The sequence below is a fragment of the Rhinopithecus roxellana genome, chromosome 1 (assembly GCF_007565055.1).
Source record: "Rhinopithecus roxellana isolate Shanxi Qingling chromosome 1, ASM756505v1, whole genome shotgun sequence".
Classification (NCBI taxonomy): domain Eukaryota; kingdom Metazoa; phylum Chordata; class Mammalia; order Primates; family Cercopithecidae; genus Rhinopithecus; species Rhinopithecus roxellana.
In genome coordinates, this window is record NC_044549.1 from 1,925,068 (window position 1) to 1,949,959 (window position 24,892).

Consider the following 24,892-nt stretch of genomic DNA (forward strand, 5'->3'; position numbering starts at 1 on the left):
TGGGAATGTAAGGAAAGGTGATGGTCATTGCCGTATCCAACATCAGAACTGTTCCACGTCTTAACTCTCAAATCTTCTTTATAATTTAGTAATTATAAAATAGGTTTCCACACATAGAGTTCTTTGACTGTTTGCTTTAAAATTCTTTTCAGATGTTAGCGTCTCAGACTCTAAAGTAAGTGTAAGGCAGCATGACAATTAAACATATATACACACACACATAGACACACACACATATACACATACATGCAGAGACAGACACATATACATACACTATACCACACACATACACACATGCCACATACATAGACATACACACACATATACACATATACACACATCACACACATACACATAGACACACATGCACACACATAGACACACAGAGACACATACATACACATAGACACACACCACACACATACACATACATACACATACACACACGCACACACAAAGGAGAAAATTTGAAATCCAGTTTGCTCCTTATAAATTGTACAACTTTTGTAGTGCTATTTAAATGTACTGAAACTCATTTTCTTAATGTAAAATACAAGGCTAATACATTTTACTTCACACAAATAAAGTTTAAATGAGTAAGTCGTTTTATATATAAAATTGCTTTACACATTATGAAGGTTAAGCAAAATGTTATGTCACTGATAATAAATATAATGATGTAAAGCAATTTGATCATTGCATACTTACACTTTAAACCCATGTATTGAGTGAAGTCTCATTATAATGTGTCTTGTTATTATATAGCTAAGACTATATCATGTGTAAATCACATTCCCTAAAGTAGCTCCAAGTTGAATTACAAGGTAGTGCATAAAATTGTATTGGCCTTGAAGCTTAATAAACATAGGGTATTTAAATATGCTACATCTTTGTTAATGGTTTCAAAATAAATAACAATTAAATAGCATTTAAGTATTCCTTTTTCTGTATTTGACAAAGTGGCATATAATTCCAGAGATATCAATGTTAAAGATTACACAAAATCTTATGTCTTGTTTTCTTTCCCTCACCTATCTCTCTGCCATCAGAGAGACAGAGGTAGAGATAGAGAGGGATGGGGTGGGAGAGAGAGAGGGAGAGAGGGAAAAAAAATACTGTGAATGAGAACAAGAGAGAAGTGCTTGAGCAAATTATAAATTCTCAAATCATGAATTGGGATATTGGGACAAAATAAATCGGTCTTACTGTTTTCAGTATCCAGTTTTTTTTTTTTTTAATTTTTTTTTTTTGAGACAGAGTCTTGCTCTGTCGCCCAGGCTGGAGTGAGCGGCGCCATCTTGGCTCCCTGCAAGCTCCGCCCCCCGGGTTCCCGCCATTCTCCTGCCTCCGCCTCCCGAGGAGCTGGGACCACAGGCGCCGCCACCTCGCCCGGCTAGTTTTTTGTATTTTTAGTAGAGACGGGGTTTCACCATGTTAGCCAGGATGGTCTCGATCTCCTGACCTCGTGATCCGCCCGCCTCGGCCTCCCAAAGTGCTGGGATTACAGGCGTGAGCCACCGCGCCCGGCCTTCAGTATCCACTTTTTATAGTGATCTATGACCATCCATCAATAGAAACAGTTAAAAGCCTGAACTTAATGGTCCATATTTCTCAATATACGCTGATAATGCCAATGAGCTCTAATAGGATACCCAGGCAATCTCCAAGGTGGGAAGAGCTGTGAAGTTCCCGGTTTTTGCTTGTAATCCATTTTCTTTTGCCTATGTCATGCAAGCAGAGAATAAAAATGATGGGTTAACCTTCATATAATGCCATTTTCCATGTCAACGAATCATTTAGAAGGTGGACTGATGGTACATTGTAGAGGAAGAGATCCCGTAGAGAATGAAGCCCATCTGATATATTAGTGCTATGTAAATTAGTATTCTAATGGCTAATTGTAGGAAAGTGTGCACTTTGAGTTATTGTATCATTTTCAAGTGACTTCAGAATTTAGACTCTCTCTTTTAGCCTGTTTATTTTGGTAATACATTTGGAATCTACAGTAGAATCAGCTGATTCTCAAATCGTGTTTCTATGCATGAAAATGTCTAGCCTTATATAGTAGCACACATTTTATAAGAGGTCAATAGCATATTGAAATTACATTCTTGACATGCTAGCAAACATCACTCCTTTTAGAAGGAGTTTAATAACATGGTAATGTTTATGTAAAGTGGGCTTATAGTGTCACACTTGAATCTAATAAAGTGGACATCCATCATGTTGCAATAAAGAGAAGAGCTTCTAATTAAAATAGGGCATCATTTGCAGGATTAAAGTCATTTAGCATAATTGAAAAGTGTTAATACCCTATTTTATCCTCTTCCACTGGTATTACTTCAAGGGTAAAAACATTTTAAGGTGAAAATGTGTCCTGTGCCTTTAATTGAATGTTATTACCTCCTGATTGCAGCGTATTGAAACTGTTTAATTACAAACCTGGAAAATTATTTACTATATGGAGAAACAGATCCCAGAGGGTTATAATGTCCTTTTTTGTAAGTAAATACAACATAAAAATTGATATCTTCTTATTTATAATCCAACTTGGAAACAAGCCCCAATGTAATTTATTATACTCAAATGTTTTTCTTAATTGAACAACAGTAAAGCAACATAGTTCATCCAAATTAATGTTACTCCTCTCATAGATGAACTTTTACAATTTGTTATGAGGCTATATGTATATATGAGATATAGAGTAAACTAATTTTGTTTTAAAAAGAAAGTAATATTATGAAATTGTTTAAGGTAACACACTTTTAGAAACATTCTACATTTTCTTTTTATGTTCAGTAATTTGCTTAATCTTGCTTAAATTGTAGTATTTGTTTATAGCCCCATTCAAAGGTGCAAAAACCTTATAGCAGAAGTACAGTCAGCTCTCTGTCATGCACTTTTGAACAACTTTGGGAGAAGTTCAGTTGAGTCCATTAAGTATTCAGAATGATCGACAGCAATCATACTTTGCATTCTTCAGAGCTGTGCACTTCATACCACCCATCCCCAGTCCATGTTACGGCCAGATCTCCAGGAGGCCTTAGCAGTTGAGTCAGATAATAATTGTTTTGCCCATTTTCCAGATGAAGAAACAAGTTTCAAAGATATTAACTAACTAGCAGAATATCAGGATGAGATAAAGATCCCATTCTTTAAAAACACAGATGATTGTTCTTTCAACGAGAAAATATTGACTTCTTAGAGGATGTTATTTCACCATGATTTGGAAACACTTGATCAGTGAAACCCACTGTGTTGCATTTAAACATTTCCGTACCACATATTTTTTAATCCATGTGTTTTCTTTTTCCCACTTTATTCCCTAATTGTAGTAGCTTTTATTCACATAATTTTTTAAGTGGAAAATGAATATTGATGAGACTGTGCTTGCTTCCACAGAACCTACTTTTCCCAAACCAACCCCAGCAGCCCAACAGTAGATGCTCAGTGTCACCAACCGGAGACCTCACAATCACCAACATTCAACGTTCCGACGCGGGTTACTACATCTGCCAGGCTTTAACTGTGGCAGGAAGCATTTTAGCAAAAGCTCAGCTGGAGGTTACTGATGGTGCGATATCTTTATTAGATTTGTCTTACGAAAACACGGATTTTTATTTCTAGACACACGTTAATCATGTGGAGTTTGCTGATTTGTGAAATCATTTCTATGTGTGCTTATCTTTTAAGTTTGAATCCAGGTCACATTTTTTAAATAGTTTCTAATTCTCCCTGATTGAATACCACTTATTTTCCCCAAAGAAGAACTTCAGAGATAATTTACTTAATTCTTAAAAATAGAATAGTGCATTATTTTAAATAAATCTTATCACACTCACTGCATATTGAAATGTAATCTGTATATTTTTGTTTAGTCTTAGGCTGACATGATTGGTTCTACTAGACATTAATAATTTTATTTCACTCTAGGAGGAGGTGATACCACCTTTAATATTATCAGAGATGAGTTTTTAGTTAGCTAATCACATTAGGACATGCCTATGATTTTAATTATGCATTCAGTAAGTTAACTACCTACCTTTCAAAATGCTGAAGAATGCTAAAATTATTATTTTTATTTGCACATATGCACTTTGAATCTTAACTGAGGCCCCTACATTCATAGTGAAAGTTGAAAAGGATGAAGGGCTCTGCATAATCTGATTTTTTCCCAGCAGCTTCTTTGGCACAATTGACAGCTAGCAAATTTGAGATATTTCATGAACCTCTGAGTGTGAATTTAATCCCTATTCTTTGATGTCTTAAATTGAAAATTCTTTCTTACTCTCCTTTATTTGTGAGGATTTTTAGTTTTGTTTTCTCCCCTAATGCTGGCTTCTGAGATGTAAGTGCTTTGGTCTGTGGCCTCTCTTGATCCTCTTCTTTCCCTGCTGGTGAAATTTGATGTGCTTTTATACAATTTAAATGTACATGTAGATTAAAAGGTCATTTAAAATTAACAGAAAGGCAGTATTTTTTAATATCTGTTCATGGTATGGCCTGATTCAGTGACATGTCAGGAATGGGAATAAATAGAACAAACATTGGCTGCAGGGACATTGAGTCGTTAGTGGCTGCACCTGCTGATGCTGCAGAGCTTTACTGCCATGGAACTGAAAGGAGAAGTCAGGTTCAAGGATAACAGTGATGAGAAATTCTTCCTTAGATGGGCAAGGTCTTTGATTCTTTGTACCTCCATATTTCTTTAAAAGAATAAAGGATAATTATTAATCATTTTTAAAATCTTATGTTTTCACCTGCCAACAAAAATGTTCAGATACAGACACTTGAAAAATAAGATATTCTGACCAAAGCCTATGTTTTATTCTATATTCCTAAGAACACTCCAAACGTAATGCTTAAGATACCAGCTATCATTTAGCTACTTATAATATTTTATAGAAGATTGACTGTCAAATGTTTCTAAATGAAGAAATTGTTCTGGAAAAGGCAAACCACATTTGTAGGAAGCAAAGTTGATGAACTAGAATAACCAGTTGATGTGACTGATATGGTTCATAAAACAGTGAATATTCAGAATTACGTCTGATACAATAAATGGAAAACCTTTGAGACCTTATACTAGCTCATGATACCTTACAAAACAGTAGTTTTTCTAGCTTTCCTTCTGTGGTCAAAAATAAGTAATGACCAATTTTAAATCTTCTGCCAGCTGAGATTGCTCTAAACATTTTGTACAACTGGCTTGAATATTAATTCCTATATTGATTTTTACTTGAGTAAGCAATTACAAAGTCAAGATCCTTTTGCAGAAACATTGATTGGAAGTTACAATGCTGTTGATTTTGACAGTAAAGAAATGAAACAGAACTAAATGTGTACACACATGTTATCAATGAATCTGTCTCTAAATATGAAGTTGCCACATTGATGCCTTAAGCTTCTGTTGATAGTTTTGATTTGTCATATAGGTTAATGATTTAATAATATCTGAGCCATTATTTTCATTTTGACCACACTTATTTTGATATATTTCAGGGAATTGTAGAGCCATTTGAAATTCCATGGTAGAATGAAAACGTATGTCATGTTCAGAAAAACAAGTGATTACAGGCATACCTTCCTTTACTGTACTTTGCAGATACCATAGTTTTTACAAATTGAAGGTTCATGGCAAGCCTGGGTCAAGCAAGTCTATTGGTGGCATTTTACTAACATCACGTGCTCACTTTGGGTCTCTGTGTCACATTTTGGTAATTCTCACACTATTTCAAACAATTTCATTATTATTGCATCTGTTATGGTGGTCTGTGATCTGTGATCTTTGATACTACTATAATTTTGGGGGGTATCACAAACTGCACCCATATAAGATGGCAAACTTTATTGATAAATGTGTGTGCTCTGACTTCTTTACCCACTGGCCAGTCCCCTGTCGTTCTCTCTCTCTCCCTGAGACTCCCTGTTCCTTGAGACACAACGGTATTGGAATTAGGCCAGTCAGTATCTCTACAGTGGCCTCCAGGTGTTCAAGTGAAAAGTCACATGTCTCGGACTTCAAATTAAAAGCTACAAAGGCTTAAGTTTAGTGAGGAAGACATGTCAAAAACTGAGATAGGGCAAAAGCTGGGCCTCTTGTGCTAAACAGTTAGCAAAGTTATGCATACAAAGGAAAAGTTTTTGAAGGAAAGTAAAAGTGCTACTCCAGTGAACACAAAAAATGATAGGAAAGTCAAACAGCCTATTGCTGATATGAAGAAAGTTTAAGAGTCTGGATAGATCAGTGAGTCACAGCATTCCCTTAAGCCAAAGCCTAATCCGGAGCAAAGCCCTAACTATCTTCAGTTCCTTGAAGACTGAGAGAGGGGAGGAAGCTGTAGAATAAAAATTTGAAGCTAGCAGGGGTTGGTTGATGAGATTTAAGGAAAAACACCAAGGTAAAGCATCAAGGGCTAATATAGAAGCTTCATCAAGTTATCCAGAAGTTCATTCATTAAAGTGACTTATACTAAACAGACTTTCAATGTAGACAAAGCAGCCACATATTGAAAGAAGATGTCATCTAGGACTTTCATAGCTGAAGAAAAGAAGTCAATGCCTGGCTTTAAATGGCAGGCTAACTCTCTTGTAAGTAACTAATGCAGCTGGCGACTTTAGGTTGAAACTGATGCTCGTTTACTATTTCAAAAATTCTATGACCCTTAAAATTATTCCAAATCTACTCTGCCTGTGCTCTATAAATGGAAAAACAAAGCCTGAATGACAGCACACCTCTTTGCAGCATGGTTTACCGAAATATTTTAAGTACAATGTTGAGATCTACTCTTCAGAAAAAAAAAAAATCCTTTCAAAATACTATTTCTCATCCACGATGTACCTTGTCACCCAAGAGCTCTGATAGAGATGTACAAAGAGATTAATGTTTTTATACCTGTTAACACAATATCTATCCATCAGCCCATGGATCAAGGAATAATTTCAACTTTCCAGTCTTATTTAAGAAATATATTTTCTAAGGCTATAGCTGCCACAGACAGTAGTTCAACTGAAGGATCTGGGCAGGGTTAATTAAAAACCTTCTGGAAAGGATTTACCATTATACTCGCCATTAAGAACATTTATGATTTACGGGAGGAGGCCAAAGCATCAACATTATCAGGAGTTTAGAAAGTTGGATGACTTTGAGGGGTTCAAGACTTCAGTGGAGGAAGTAACTGCACATGTGGTAGAAATAGCAAAAGAACTAGAATTAGAAGTGGAGCCTGAAGATGTGGCTAAATTGCTGCAGTCACATGATACACATTGAACAAATGAAGAACTGCTTCTTATGGGTGACCAAAGAATGTGATGACACATTGAACAAATGAAGAACTGCTTCTTATGGGCGACCAAAGAAAGTGATGACTTGAGAGGGAATCTACTTCTGTTCAAGATTGTTGAAGTGACAACAAAGGACTCAGTATCCCATAAACTTCATTGATAAAGCAACATCAGAATTTGAGAGGATTGTCTCCAATTTTGAAAGATATTTTACTGCAGATAAAATGCTATAACACAGCATTGCATGCTACTGAAAAATCTTTCATGAAAGGAGTAGTGAATCAATATGGTAAACTTTATTGTCTTATTTTAAGATATTGGCACAGGTACCCCAACTTTCGGCAACCACCACCTTGGTCAGTTAGCAACCATCAACCTTGAAGCAAGATCCTCCATCACCAAAAGGATTATCACTCTAGGCTCAAATAATCATTAGCATTTTTTAGGAATAAAGTATTTTTAAGTTGCTAACTTTTTTTTAGACATAGTATTATTCTACACTTAATAGACTCTAGAATAATGTAAACATAACTTTTATATGCACTGGGAAACAAAATTTGTGTGGCCTTCCTTATTGCAATATTTGCTTTATTGTTGTGGTCTAGAACCAAACATACAATACCTCTGAGATATGCCTGTATTCCATTTGTAGCAAATGTATCTGTTATCACATTTAGACTCATTTTATGAAAATATTTATAATTCAAGCATTCATAAAAGATGAAATTGCTAATGATGCTGAATAGTGCTATGTTGAGCAACAACTTTACCGATCGTAGATTAAGCTAATAAGTTTGAATATACTTGAATTTCAATATATTTCTTTAAAAGACTTCTGCGTTAATTCACTGGCATTGTTCTTTATTTCTTCTTTTCTTTTGCTCTATCTTTTTCTCTCCGAGAATTATGAAATTGTAATCAGCATTCCGTGAATAGAGCCAATAGAAACTAAAAAGACTGGGAGATAAGATGTATTTCTATCTTGTACTGACAATAAGTGTCACATCCTGATCTTCTGTGAATGGTTATTGAGTATTTATAATGCATAGTGAGAGAAGACCATGGAGCTGTTCACAGATCACTGGGATCCCTAAATGTTCATTTAACCCTTGACCTTAGTGTCATGGAAACCTGTGGTCATCTTTCACCCACAGCATCCTTGAAACTGAAAATTATGTCTGGCCAGGAGATTTTCAATTACTTTATCGATCAGATTCATTCAAAAAGTGATGAGCTACTCATTTGAGCAGAAAAAAAAAGAAAGAAAAAAACTAATGAGATGACCTTTGGCTGCATCGAATGATTTCAGGGATATGACAATAAAAGCAGGTTGTAAGAAGTTACCTGAATTCTGCATAGGTACTTAATTTGAAAAAAAATCATTTAAAATTTAATTAGTATGCTTTACCCTGATAATACAGACTCACTTTCTCACTGCATTAAAACATTACTCATAATGTTTTGTTCATTGGCTTTCTCTTTTTGACCGATAAAAATAAGTCCCATGAAACTTTTAGTTTGAATTTCTATTTGCCTAATTACAACAAATGTGCCAGAATTATTATAATATTCTACTTCAATATTTTCTTAAAATGTTTTATTTAGTATTAAAAGTAAGAATTTGATGGAAAAAAGCAGTGGAACAAATGATTCTAATTTTTGTTTGTGAACAATACACAATTTTTATTGTTTTTCCTAGGTTTTATCATTGATAACGTAGGTTTAGGTTGACGAGAATCTGCAATGTCTTGATACGAAGGAGCACTGTATCATAAATTCTAGCCTCAATTAAATCTGGTTGGCTTTCCCATGATAAGTTCTGAACAGGCTGCTTAACTTTAATGTTTTGTTTTCCAAAACTGTGAACTCTAGTAAATATGATGCAAGTAAATTGGAAAGACAGTAATTTTAAACTGGCATTTATAAAAGCTGGTGGGCAAAGGAAATTTGAGCATTAAGCAAAGTGTTTTCAATTATATACATTGTAATTCAAGTTGACTTTTTTGAGAAAAAACACTGTTTATCTTCACAGTTGCTTAGAAATACTTTTTCTTTTTTGTGGAAGTCTTTTTTGTATATATGTTTTTATATACTGCATATATTTTATATGTTACATATAACCATACACAATTTTGGATAATTAACCAAAGTCTGTGCTGTCTATGCTGAAGTTTATAGAACTTTCTCTTTAGAAAGACGTCCTTGGACCTGGACATATCCTTTTGATTATACGGTGATCTTCTGATGAATTCTAAATGAAATCTTAACTCCAATCAACTCTGTATTTTTCTTAACCATGTAAATAATACTGTACATTTTGATGTCCTTCTTAATCATTAAATACTTCTAAAAGCACTGAAATACTGCTACAAAACAGTATTTCATAAACAAAAAGCAATACTAAACTAAACATTTAGAAATTGTGGAAAATTTACCCAAATGAACACGACAATTGATATATAAGTAAACACTGATTTTGCACAACACTGTTTTTGTCATATGATAAATATAATCTAGACTACTTTTCTTTGATCAGTTATAAGTACTAATTAAATCAAATCATCCAAATGATATGACCTTAATTTGGTGACGTAATGTCACAATTTTGGAAGTAAATTATTTATAATCTAATATTTTAACATCAACAGAAATATTTCAGCCTATATAAATACAGCACACAACTGATGCCATGAGGGTAACATTATGTACTATATTTATGAAAAATGCAAAAGTGAAAATTGATTGTACTCATATGAGACTTCACACACTTTCTTACATATGCATGTGAGATAAAATGAACATTTCATAGGTGACTGACTGCCATAAGCAATTCATATTTTAATTTTAATTTTAATATGACTAAGCCTTTTTATACAATTAGGTCTTTATAAAATGTCAGAATTTACCTCCATGCCATTTTAATTCTAGGTAATACAGAGGAAGCTATTGACAATAAATAGTCTGGCCTTAGTATAGCATATTTGTATGTATGTATAGATGATAGATATATGATAGATTTAGAATATACATTACTAAGAATATACATATTACTTCGAATAAGTTATAAGTAATATATATTGTGTTGGGGCTTAAACCTTACTTTCAATGTCAATATATCAAGCCTACTGGACTACACCGATGTTAAAATACCCTGAAAAGAGCCTTATTCTTTAGTTTTGACAGACAGACCTCCACCTATAATTCTACAAGGCCCAGCCAACCAAACACTGGCAGTGGATGGTACAGCATTACTGAAATGTAAAGCCACTGGCGATCCTCTTCCTGTAATTAGCTGGTTGAAGGAGGGATTTACTTTTCTGAGTAGAGATCCGAGAGCAACAATCCAAGAGCAAGGCACGCTGCAGATTAAGAATTTGCGGGTAAGTAACATTGGACTTGCCTTGAATTAACATCTACACCTACGTACTGCTCCACGGAAAAATTGTGTAGTGAACTTAAAATCTTACCTCCTAGTACAATTGCTGTACATTTAAAAGCAGTTAATGTTATTACTCATTTTTAAAACCATGGATTGAAATTAGAGGAAAGGTCACAGTTTCTGTGTTACTCACACATTCATAACAGAATCTCGAAACTTTTATTCCTGCATCCCATTCCGTATGTATACAGCCAGTAAATCTAGAGATCGTAAACACATAACTTTTTTTTTTTTTTTTTTTTTTGGGGGGGACAGAGTCTCGCTCTGTGGCCCAGGCTGGAGTGAGCGGCGCCATCTTGGCTCCCTGCAAGCCCCGCCCCCCGGGTTCCCGCCATTCTCCTGCCTCCGCCTCCCGAGGAGCTGGGACCACAGGCGGCGCCACCACGCCCGGCTCATTTTTTGTATTTTTAGTAGAGACGGGGTTTCACCGTGTTAGCCAGGATGGTCTCCATCTCCTGACCTCGTGATCCGCCCGCCTCGGCCTCCCACAGTGCTGGGATTACAGGCGTGAGTCACCGCGCCCGGCCAAACACATAACATGAATACGAGTAGTAGGATATTGGAAATGACAAAAAATGACAAACACTTCTGATTTACTTTCATTAGCAAAAGAAATTGTAAGGAAATGTAGATAAAGTGCCTTGGCCAAAGAATTCAGTACAAGAAAAATAAAGAGATGAGACTGAGTACATAAAAGGCAAGTTTGCCTCGTTAGTGGAAAACCTTAGATTTTAGGTGTAGTTTCCATTTAAACCCATGGAAAGAACCAGGCATTGGTGGTTTTTCACTGACGTTTACCTGATAAAAAAAAAAAAAAAAAAAAAAGAGCATTCCTGGCAACTTCACAAGTCAGTCCTGCTTCAGGAGCAACTCAAAATAAAATGTCTACTTCTGAATATTGTATCACTTATCTAGTATTATGTAACAATATTAACAAAAATATACTGGCTTAAAGCAACACACATTTGTTACACACGGTTTCTGGGAGTTAGGAGCCTGGACATGGCTTAGCTGCATTTTTTGCTTCCGGGTCTTACAAGGCTCCAGTTAGGTGTCGTTTAGAGTTGCCGTCTCATCTGAAGATTGACGCGGGATGGATTTGCTTCCAATAAACATTATTCTTGGTAGCATCCAGTTCCTTGTGGCTACTGGACTAAAACCTCGCCTTCTCAATGGCTGTTGGCAGGAGGTTGCCTTTAGTCTCTTGCCATCTGAATCTTCCCCATATGACTACTTGCTTCCTCCAAGTCAGCAAGGAAGAGAGTCTCCTAGTAAGATGGCACTACAGTCCTGTGTACCACATCACAAACATGACATACTGACACTTTTGCAATATTATATTGGCCAGAAGGGAACCAACAGGTCCCACTGACACTCCAGGCGAGGGATTACGCAAGATACAAATACCAGAAGGATGTTCTCATGGAGGGCACCTGTTCTCTATCAGTACATTCGACTCATTCAACCAGACATTGTAAGTCCCTTCCTCCTACCTGCCGTGTAGCAAGTGCTATGCTAAAGCTGGAGAGTACATTTTAGTAATCACAAGATTGGGGATGAGACCCAGAACTAAGGTAGATGATGTAATAGTGCGTGAAGAAAACTTCAGTGGGGGAGAAATCTGTAGAATCTTGGGTCCAGGTAGAAATTAAGACCCAAGATGAAGAAAAACGACACAAAACCATATTTTAGAATTTTCCCATTCTGGAGCTAAAAAGAAAGGCAAAACTTTTTAACTACACATATTTCCAAATGATCACAATTTGGTATATTCTTCTTTTATGATGGGAATATATTTACAATTATATGTTTATCTGATTATCACTATATAATACAGATATATATCACAAAACAAAGTGACTATTTTTGCTACATGCACACACATGCACACATAAGTTTTTACTTATATATAATATTTATCTTTAATTTTTGAGATACAGGCATTAACTATTGCTTTAAGCAGAAAAAAAATGCTGCCAAGTTGAGTTTTAAAAAGTAAATTAATACAGTTATTTTGAGCCCGTCTTTTTATTGATTGTAAATTAATTGTTAACCTTCTTTGAATAAAATGGAAGTTACTAAAAAATTAATGCCAACTCTCTTTGTGTAAACACTTTAACCTCTATCTCTGGGCTAAAGGCAGACTTGGGCTATAGAGGTTAATGCATTTTCACTGTATCACTGAATTAGAGGGTATGCTTGAGTAGTCAAGATTTCTAGTAGTGTTTGAAAGAAGCAATTAAAGGTGGGTGCTTGATGATGTCAGACAAACTTTGAGCCCTCTGACAGGCATCTGAGTAGTCTCTCTGAGATGCCAGCTCCTGGGGGCTTGTCTGCAGTCAAGCGCACAAGGAGAAAAGTAGATGATGGAATTTTCCTGCACATTAATCTCATTTTAAAGCGATTTATTAAGGGTAAAAGGACAGGGTGGAAAAGAGGAGAAGCACTCCTGACCAGAAAAGACATTATTTAAAGGAATAAAGTTAAAGGAATAAAATGTGGTGATGATGGTAATACCAAGAGTGAGTTTTAGCAACGATATTTAGGTTTTTGAGGAACCCCAAAATGAAAACGTTGTTCTTTTCCTGTAACATGATTGTCCTTAAAGGGAGAGACAAATGGGCTTTCCAGTAGTTCACTCATACAGTCAAGAGAGTTTCTGTAGGCTGTATTCCTTTGTGTCTCACTATTTTTTTTTCAGTACTTAATGCAAGGGAGAAAAATAACATGATGAATACTGTGTTCTCCTAGGCCAGCTAATTGGTAACTGAATCTTTATCTTTTGAGAAGTAGAATATTCCAGCACTCATTAAAACATACCTACCACAGCTAATGTCATCCTTGTATCTCCACACAATGACAAGGAGATGCAGTTAAGAAGCATTACCTACATACTTTTCTTTTAGCATTTGCAAGTAATAACAAGTGCTACATTTTAGTTCAACAGCTATAATAAAATGCAAATTCTTTTACTCTTTCACAGACCATATTCAAATGAACATCCCATTAAAATCCAACCTCGGCTCATTATATTTAGTTTGTGAGTGATGCTTCTTAAATGCAAAGATTTCTAATGACTATAATGTGTGCACAGCCACATTTGAAAGAATGGTTCTTTCTACAATGGCTATCCCCATCATCCTTCTGTGTAATAGAAGACAGTTGTACAGAGATAATATGGCAAAGAATGTCATGCCAGAGCAATTTGAAACTTAAGTTAAAATACATAATGGCATTTAAAATCAATTAAGATAGTGAAATGGCAGTAACATCCAGGCACTAATGATTTACCTGAGAATCAATCGAGAAAGCTTGAGTCATCAATACACTTACAGTTTGAACCCAGCAGATATAATATTCCATGAGCGACTATATTTCATCAACAGTTAGACTCATGTTCATCACAGGATATTAATTCTGCATCTTCTGCCTTGTCTTACTTTGGTCATCAGTTTCTCTTCCCAGTGTGACTTTTCCTTTACCCCTAAATTGATGAGAATGAATGTTGTTTGCAGTGTAAGTCACAAGGCTTGATCACAGAGAAGTTTTGAGTTGCCTTTTTTTATTGATCTTGGGACTTTATTCAAAATATAATCAAAGATTCTTCTGCTTTTTGCATTTGTGAAAGAGAACTCTTGATTACATTAGCAACTTTTTCTGAAAGTCTTTTGCCACTCTTTTGTGAATAACAAAACCATTTAAAGTGATCGATGAAATGGCAAATTTTAATTGTGATCAAAAAGAGAGTTATGAATTAGGATATTTTATGGTCCCTTTCAGCTGGAAATTGCAGTCACTCCGTAGCCATTTTTTTTGTTTCAAATGATACTTTATTCTATTCGTTATTCCACTACTGCGATTTACATATAAGTGAATACTGAAGTTTTTAAATGAAGAAATTTACCTTAAAAACATTTCTTTTTCTGGCCGGGCATGGTGACTCACACCTGTAATCCCAGCACTTTGGGATGCTGAGGCAGCCGGATGACCTGAGGTCAGGAATTCGAGACCAGCCTAACTAACATGGAGAAACCCTGTCTCTACTAAAAATACAATGTTAGCCGGGCATGCTGGCACAGGCCTATAATCCCAGCTACTTGGGAGGCTGAGGGAGGAGAATTGCTTGAACATAGGAGGCAGAGGTTGAAGTGAGCTGAGATCGCACCATTGCACTCCAGCCTGGCCAACAAGAGCAAAATTCCATCTTGGAAAAAAAAAATTATTTTTCTTTTTCATTTTTTACCATGTCTTTCAAAAGAAAGAAAATGTGATCCCTTATTGTCTTATTGCTTATATACTTGGGTACATTTTATTCATTGAAACATAGTTTATTTGAGACAGAACAGCTTTGCATTACTGCTTCTTTGGAATTTTATAAGATTCTGAATGAGTTCTGTTCTGAGTCATTCGTAAACAACGTAGATGTAGCAGAGCCCCGCCATAAAACGGAGTTAAGAGGTAAGAGTATTACCATGGAGGAAGAAAAGAGAGGGGCAAATAGGTTATCAGAAAAATTAACATTGAGGTCCATAAATACATTTTAAAATCCCTTTGGATCAATGTTATGAATAACATTATATGAGTTTATTTCAGTATTTTATGTATACATATGATTGACTCTAAGGCATAATTTAGACAGCAGAATGATACATCTAATTTGAAGAATTTAAACATTGCCTGGTTGTCATTGAGTAATTATTCTACAAATTGATCGAAACAATTCTGTCCCTTCTCTGCACACTAGATTTCTGATACTGGCACTTACACTTGTGTGGCTACAAGTTCAAGTGGAGAGACTTCCTGGAGTGCAGTGCTGGATGTGACAGGTGAGGACTCTGTGAATTGGGAGAAAGCTTGAGCCCTTTTAGGGATAGCTCAATATCAAATAATAAGTTAAGGGGAGATCAAAGGGTTTAATTCACTAAATGTAAATTTAAGTCTTTACATTCAATGCCATTTTTTAATTCATGCATGAGTTTGCACATACCATTGCATTTATGGAATTTAACACACTTGTCCTTGATAATCTTGTTGTTTTACTTCCTCTGAAGTGTAAGGAATTCTAGTGATCATGTGTAAAAGTACGGCTTACTTTTATTAACATGTAGGAGAAGCAAATATTCACTTACATACTTCCGATTCATGGAGATGAATTTCTCACTGTCTACGTCAAGTCCTTTAGTAGACTGCTTCCTGCTTTTAGGCAGTATTGTCAACTTATGCAATCAGGAATGAAGTTTTTTCTGTCTGTCCTCTATAGAATCTGGAGCAACAATCAGTAAAAATTATGATTTAAATGACCTGCCAGGGCCACCATCCAAACCGCAGGTCACTGATGTTACTAAGAACAGTGTCACCTTGTCCTGGCAACCAGGTACCCCTGGAACCCTTCCAGCAAGTGCATATATCATTGAGGCTTTCAGGTAGGGGACAATTCCTTTCTTCTCCGTTGGGTTTTTGCTTTAGCTCCTGTATTCTAAAATGTCACCTGAACTATCCTGCTGTTTTATTAAAGACATGTCCAATCAATGCATTGTAAGAATTGATCTCTCTGACTTTATTTAAGAACAGAGTTAATTTTTTTAGTTTACAACTTAATTATAAGATTTAAATATGGATTATTCATGCCTAGGTCTATAGGGATCCAGTTCATAACATAATCACTTAGCTCCTTTCTTTACCCAGACCATTGTAGGGATTTGAGATGAGAATTTAGGCATTAGAACTGGGTAGAAAATAATATAATTAGGCATAGGCACAGGAACTTTTTAAAGTTATGCGATATTTATTGAAGCAGGGGACTCTGGCATTTTTATTCCTAATAACTAGAGCAGAACTTAAAATAATCCCATGTTTTTTTTACCATATATTACATACATGTATTAGATATGCCTGAGAGAAAATTAAAAACAATAATTAAGAAATTTATTCCATGTGCTTCTTGTTGCTTAATGGAAAAGATGTTTCCATGTGTTATCTGAAATAATTGTTGCCAATTTAAAGATTTAAGTGTAAATTAGCAAATATTATTATAAAATTGTCTTATGAGAATTTGATAAAATGCTTACACAAATGATAAAATATGCTTTCATATTACCTTTCAAATGTGTGTCTATGTGACATTATAAATTTTAATGGATAACCACTGCTTTTTTTTAAACATTAGGACAAATGATCACTTTCTTTTAAGGCTTCTCTAAGCATTATTTAAGGTAATGCTAGGTACCTAATTTTCAAATTTCAAAATACTATGTTTCTGTAATTCTTATGCTTGGATAGTTAAGGATATCAGAAAAATAAACTGACCACCCTGAAAATTACATTTTCCCCTTCTTCTGAGCAAAAATGGCATTTGACCTTAGGCAAACTGTTCTAAAATGGCATCCATCTGTGGCCGGCTGTAAAAGGGTCCTCACACACAAATTCAGAGATATTTCACCATTCTGAGATGAGAAATCACAATACTGTGTAATGTACAATTTTATTAAAAATGTAACCAAGGGAAAATATTCATTACATGCTTCCTTTCTTCTTTTACAGATATGTAGTTTTAGAAGGCTCTATTATAATATTGCATGTGGAATTGATGCAAAAGAAAACACACCTTGTAACAGGAAAATGTATTGGCATAATTTACTCTGTAGTCCATTTATTCTTTCTACAGGTTAATTCTTTTCAAGGTATATATATATATACATTTACGAGGACCATACTTATTGTATAAACTTGATGTTGTGATCTTGGCCTCTGTTCCTTTTACAGGTATTCATTTAGTGGGCTGCTGTGCATTAGCAAAGGGCTGTCACATCTCCTGGGCTGAGTTTAATTTTGTTGTGCATGGCACTTTCGTTAGGTGGGCTCGGCTTTGTTGTTGAATAAATTGAAATCATCCAAATGTTTCATTTATTGGGCTGAACACTTCAAGTGTTGTGTGTGTGTGTGTTTAATTTTCAGCCATCAACTTTGTCATTGATACCCAACTCCATTTCCAATATTCAAATGACTGTTCTTTAAATGAAATTTCTGTTCATGTTTCAGCCAATCAGTGAGCAATAGCTGGCAGACCGTGGCAAACCATGTAAAGACCACCCTCTATACTGTAAGAGGACTGCGGCCCAACACCATCTACTTATTCATGGTCAGAGCGATCAACCCCCAAGGCCTCAGTGACCCAAGTCCCATGTCAGATCCTGTGCGCACACAAGGTACTTTCAATAGCTGTCAGCACTACTGGTTCTAGGCAGAAACATCAGATATTTAAGAACAAGGGGATTGATGAGGAAATGTAAATGTGCCTGCATTGCTTTGGATGATGGCTCACTAGGCTTTATCCAGGGAAGGAGACGGTAGCTTGCTGTTTACCTTGCTGAGATGTGTTCTCTTTCTGGAGTTTTCAGGTTTTATTCGGCAAAAAATAAAAATAATTGGGTACATCTACATAGAATGAACTCACTAAATTACAGCTTCGCTATATTTCAAAGGGAGGAAAATGTTTCTCCTTCTTTAAAATTAATTATAGAATAGCAGAAAAGTGGTCTTTAATGAATAGATGCCCAAATAGAGGTATAAAAATTATTTCCTATTGTTTCGGAATTCTGTTTTTCTAGTGCGGTGGTTCTCAGAGTATGGTTCCTGGGTAAGCAGCATTTGCATAGCCTGGAACTGTTAGAAACAAACATTTTCAGGCTCAAATTCAAATGCTGTGAAGTTGGGGCCCAGCGTTTGTTTTAACAAACCCTCCTTGTGATGCTGATGTGTAAGTTTTACATCTACATTTACATTTTACATTTACATTTACTGCTACAATGAATTTCATTAAATCAGATGTTTAAAGGAGCAATTTATCACGGAAAGCAGGACATCAAGTTTTCTTTCTAAAGAACTCAGTTCTTTTGGTTATAATGTAAAATACACACAGAATATTAAAATATAATTTCAAAATGGAAGATCTCATAATTTTATCCATATTACCTGTCTCTTCAAACTGAGAAGTAACTGGAGTCTGAGGTTTAACACACAATGCTACATCATAGTTTCCCTTCTGACAAGTAGGTGAAAGAAATTAATAAAATAGAAATGGTGATTTTAGTATTTCTTATAACCTACTTCCCACAGGGTTATTCAGAAAGGGTTAATTATTTCTTATTTGTAAAAGACTTTGAACAAGATATAATTCAAAGTAGTATTTTTATGCAATGAAAAGCACCATACAGCCATAAAATATTATTATAATTACAATGTAGTTCAGTGATAGTAACTAGCATGCTATTATAACAGAGAAGGGCGCCTTAAAGGAATCCAGTGAAATAAAGTCACCACGTGACTTTGTAACGTTGCTGACATGATGACAGTCAAGGGAGGAGGGAATGCCATTTTGCTATTGTTCTCTAGGCAGTAATGTGATTAATTTTCCGTGATGATAAAGGACCTGTAGGTAAAGAACCTGTCTCTTGAGAAAGAAAAAGCACAACAAGGAATTTGAAAATCTGAAATTTGAACCTAGTTGTATTTTAACTTCCTTAAATCCAGTTGCTTTTTACGGTGTTTGAATTAAGTGTGTAAATTTTATTATTGAACTTAAAATGGAAGATGTGTACAATTTTAAGTCAAGAAATTGTAGTACCATGATCGTTTATACCTTTGTGGACAGAAATAGTTTCTGTGTGTAGCCAGCGAAAGGCAGAGAGAGATGAGAATAGGAAGGTATTTGGTGTGATTGTATCTGGCAGACCTTTCTGATCATTCGATAACTATGCTAGTCACTGAATCTTGACTCATAAAGTAACTCCCAGTGAAAAGGTCAAGAAAGATTAATGAAAAGTTGTTTGTGGTCTGGTTTGTTCCAATGGAAAGAAGGTATAGAGTGAAAGACTTACGTGCTCTTAACAAATATTTAACAGGAAAACTCATGTTTTGTGTCTGAAGGTCAGGATTATTTTGGATACCATACTTTCAGCAGCCTTGCAATCTGCAAAGCACTTCTTGTTCAAAGAACACTTTGCTTTGTGAGCTCTTATTTTTCAAAGGTATTAAATAACAGAGAATCTAGAAATCTTTTATTTCATTAAAGTACAAATACTTGCGTTATCAACATCAAAACAGAACATACATATATAGGCATAGGTTAATATTATTCACATAAAGGGACTTTTTCCAAATTAAGTAAATCTTCATTTTACTGTTTATGTTAAAAGTGAAAAAAAAAAAAAAAAGTGGAACTGGAAAAACATTAGCGAAGTATTATTCCCAATTACTTCTGACCCAATTTAAGTAATAGCTGAGAAATTTTCTTAAAAATACTTTTGCAAGAGTGCTGCATGCATTGTAGCCTAAGATAATAAGAAAAAACAAGATTGAGAAAATAAATACCTTTAAATTGGACTTCCTTTCTTAAATGCGGTAGTTGGAGAAAAACAATTACAACATTGTGTACCAGTTTAAAAAGTTAGAGTATGTGTAAAATTCAGTGTTTAATATCAATTTGATGGACTTAGCTGCCTATAATTTATCCTTTTTTCTTAATGGACCCAGAATATAAACTATTGTGTGGAGAAATAGAATAGTACTCAGGAGACTGATGAATAAGGTGGCATAACAGTATGTGACTAAGGGTATTTAGTGTTGGTATTTTAAACAACACTGTTTTTCTTCCCTTCACCCCACCACTATTCCTGAAAATGGCTGCATGACCTCATGTCAGGTATTAGAGTACTGCTCAAAATGTATTGCTTTAGAACATGTTATCAGTATTATAACTATTTCTGTCAAACATATCTTTGCAAATTTGAGGAGCTGCTTCCCCTCTTCCCCCAACTCTGTTTACCTTTAATGACAGAATTCACTTTCCTAGTCCACCATTACTTCTCCATCCATGCTCCCTGACTGAAGTAGGTCAAGAAGAAAACACAATCTGCAAATTGGGACAAGGGAGTAACAGGTTCCTTAGCTTCAGTTTTTAGATATATGCCAATTTATAAATCCAGAAAATCATTCAGTACACCAACATCTATACAAAGCTGATCTTTCTAGAGATCTTTCTAGACTTCTGTAGAGAAGTCTTACAACACATACTTTATCCTTCAGTAAGAAAATAAACGACCTTATTCAACAGTGTGTCTGCATTTGAATGGGGATGAGGGATTATAAATACTCTTTTATTAATATATTTTTAGTAAAGATCAATATCATCTCTCATGATGTCCTACCACAGTGGTATATTTATATATATAGGCTTAAATGCTTTTTGTCACAAAAAGAGTTTTAGTTTTGTTTCCCTGTAATTAGTTCTAAAGATATGATGTTGATTTACATGAAATAAATTGTAATTTTAATGTGCATTTTTAAAAATTGGGAATGATTATCTTATCCAACTGCAGATATCAGCCCACCAGCACAAGGAGTGGACCACAGGCAAGTGCAGAAAGAACTAGGAGACGTCCTTGTCCGTCTACATAATCCAGTTGTACTGACTCCCACCACTGTTCAGGTCACATGGACGGTAAGTTTTCAAAGGCAATATTAATAGTAATCTCTTCTCTTTAGGGAAAGCAAAACATGGAAAATGCAAATTAACAAAAAGTGATCATAAAAATTCTCACCATTTAAAATCAAGCTGTAGTCAATGACAGTAAAGAAAATCAACAAACTAAAAAGTTACTAGAATGAACACAGTAAGAATAGATCGATTATTATATAAACGTGGCATATTCTGTCTTCTGAATTTTCTAACAGCTTTCTTGCAATATAATTAACATACCATAAAGTGAACAACTTCATGATTTTTAGTGTAGAGTTTTAAAGTTATCACCAAAATCTAATTTTAGAACATTTCATTCATCCCCAAATGAAATCTTGTGCCTGTTAGCATTGATTCTCTCATTTCCCCTACTGTAGCCCTGTGTAACACTAGTCTACTCTATGTTTTTGCAGATTTGCCTATGCTGGACGTTTCATATGAATAGAATTGTGCAATATATGGTCTTTTGTGTCTAGCTTCTTTCACTCTGCATAATGTTATTGAGGTTCATCCATTTTTGTAGCATGTATCAGGACTTCGTTTCTTGTTGTTATCAAATAGTATTCCATTTTATATACTTCACATTCTGTGTATGCCTTCATCAACTGATGGATGTTCAGGTTGTTTCCAGTTTTGTCTATTATGAATAATGCTGCCATGAACATTTGAGTACAAGTCTTTGTATGGACACGTGTTTTCATTTATCTTCGTATAAACCTACAAATTGTTCAGTAATATTGGTAACTTTCCATTGAATATTTTGATGAACTGCTGAGATGCTTTCCAAAGTGGCTATAGCATTTTCTATTCTCACAAGCAATGTTTCAATGTTCCAGATTCTCCCAAATCCTTGCCATTTTTTTCTCACATCCTTGCCAACACTTATTATTATCTGCCATTTGGATTATACCCATTCTAGTGGGTATGTAGTGGTATATAATTGTGGTTTTGATTTGCATTTCTTTCATGACTAATCATGTTCATCTTTTCATGTGCTAATAGAACTTTGTTTTTAGAGAAATGTCTGTTGAAACTCTTTGTCCATTTTTGGGCAAAGAGTTTATCTTCTCACAGACTTACAAGTGTTTATATATTTTATTTTGTCTTCTTATTATAGACTTATAAGTGTTTATATATTCTAGATACAAATGCCTTATCGGATATGTAATTTGCAAACATTTTCTCCCAGTTTGGTTACTGCAGCCCTGTTGTGTAGTTTAAAGTTCAGTGGCATGGTGCCTCTTTCTTCCTTCTTTTTTGCTTAGGTTTGCTTTAGCTATTCAGGCTTTTGTTGTTGTTGTTCCATATTGTTGCTCCTTAAAGCAAACTACATGATCAGTCAAATTCTTGGTTTATGAGTACAAAATTGGGTTATATATATATTTAAAAATAAGACTAAGTTTATACTGTTTTAAGAGTAATTATGGTTATTTAGGATTACACTTTCTTATTCCAGTTTTGATATAATTTTGCGTATATTTATTCTATTTTTTGCATATATTGGTTTCTATTCTTGTGTTCCCTTCACACAATTACCTTATCATTTTTCCAGTGGCACAGTAGGGGTACTTCTGCCATGCCTTTTTTGTCTTTCAGTGCCCTTGAGTAGATACCAAACTAACAAAGCCAAAGTAACCTTGTATTTTTCATAGCATATTTTTCCTCATTCTCATATGAAAAAAAGTCTCTGTTCTGTTGAAAGTTATAAGGGGGATTCTTTTAAGCTGTATCAAAATGTGGAAATTCTTTGGGTAAGAATCAAAGTCATTATGTTTATGAAGTTAATCACTTTAAGTCACTGAATTTGAAGAGTAAATAGCATTAGATCAAAATTGCATGACAGTAGACTGGGAGTTCTTCCAGGAGGGGGACGTTGTCTATCCATCCCTGTACCCCAAGAAGGTATTATTACTAGTTTGCACATCTATCCCCATCATGGGCTGTAACTTCTGCGAGGCTACAGTCAATTTCTTTCATTTCTGTTTTTTCAGAGCAGAGTGTCTGTTATGAAGTACTCTTTTAATAACTGTTTGTTGAATGATCAAATCAGTTGTTTTCATACATTTTACACTTTTTTTAATAAAAGAAAGAATGCAGTTAATATCACTGCATATTGTTCTCCATGACTTTGTAGTTGCACATGCCATAAGTATGCATTTGAAAGAGGTAAATTAAGTGAAATAAAGTCAGACTGGGGTGTGCCCAGTGGTCAAAGAATTTGTGTAACTCTTTTATTGATGTAATATTTCAATTTACTAAACACGTGTTATTTAAATTATCAAAATATTAGCATTTGCTTTACAGAAGCATTGGGGTTGAAGGGAGAAATAATTCCCCACCATGTGATTAGGTTTTGGGCCAGCTGAGAAAGTTTCCCAGTGGTTGGCAGGATTAATAATCAAAGGCCCAAGACATAACTACTGGAGGGCCCATTCGCTGCCCCCATCCTCACCAGGCTAAACTTGAAGCAACAATAGTTAGCAACAGCTACTTTCTAAAACGGCTGCTTTTAGAATGCGTGTGTAGGCAAAAATGGTAAGAAACGTGCTGTTCCACAAACAAAAATAGCAATAAGTCACTTACTGAAAAATGATTATTCTAGTTTTATGTTTTGTCTTTGTTTTGTTTAAGGACAAAAAGAATTACATACTCTTCGCCCATTAAGCATTATTCCACAGAGATTGAAAAGAGTGCTTTGACAAACTAGAATTTCAGAAGTCTGCTAAAACCAGATCAGACCCTTAGCAGCTAAACCCATCAAAGAAAATTCACTGAATTTTCGCTTTATATCGAGTTGTTATGTTGTTTTGTTCTGTAAATGGAAAAGGTAAATATGAAGTGTCACACGTCAACAGTTCACATAAAATGCTGACTTTAGGGCCACATATGAGCCCCCTTCTCTTTTAGCCTGTTGCTTCCTTAACAATTATGTTTTTTTCATTGTGCATCTCTAAAGCCAGCAAAATGCTTTCACTTATATCAGTCATTTGATTCTTTCTGTGCCCTTGAGATATGGGTATTATGTGAGCAAATTAAGTAAACTGAGGCTCAGAAAGTTTAAGAGGTTGAAGTCTAATTCAAATTGAGACCTATGACTAGAAGTCTGAAGTTTTTGTAATCATTTTACTTTTTCCTTAAGGCACCTCTTTTTTTTTTTATTCATGTTTCAGAAAATAGTATTTTTTAAATTATATAAACCCATGAATCTGTGTTCAGACTCTGATTTTAATCAATCCTAAAAGAAAATCCTCCTTCTTATAATCAGAATGTTAATAAAACTTATAACAAACATATGGCCTGACTTGAAAATGACCACCTGTCAAAATGAGCTCCAAAATTTAGTGTGGTAGAACACACATCCAGTAAAAATCTCACCTATTGTTTTTAAAGTAAATGTTCAACATTTTCATTTCTGCTTCCACCTGTAACAACAAATTTCCTCCTGAAAAAAAAAAAAAATGCATTGCCACTGCACACAATCAAGTTAAACTATTTAACTATTAAGAAGCCCCATACTATATACTGGTTGACGATAGTGTACACTGAAGTAAGCAAAACAATGTTTTGTAGTAAACATTAGCTTCATAAAGTCCCTAAGACACTTAATTAATGAAAACCAAACATGGATAAAACCAATTTACCCTGATTTACAG

General features: G+C 34.9%; 1 protein-coding gene across 1 annotated transcript in view; it reads left to right on the top strand.

Moving 5' to 3' along the window:
- The window catches only part of ROBO2 (roundabout guidance receptor 2), a 615,454-nt gene that overhangs the window by 514,681 nt on the left and 75,881 nt on the right, over positions 1-24,892 (top strand). The window contains exons 9-14 of the mRNA XM_030939677.1: positions 3,403-3,574; positions 10,459-10,664; positions 15,468-15,549; positions 15,984-16,146; positions 17,762-17,928; positions 21,100-21,221. Of these exons, the coding sequence (XP_030795537.1) occupies positions 3,403-3,574; positions 10,459-10,664; positions 15,468-15,549; positions 15,984-16,146; positions 17,762-17,928; positions 21,100-21,221 (912 nt within the window). The remainder of the gene's footprint in view (positions 1-3,402; positions 3,575-10,458; positions 10,665-15,467; positions 15,550-15,983; positions 16,147-17,761; positions 17,929-21,099; positions 21,222-24,892) is intronic.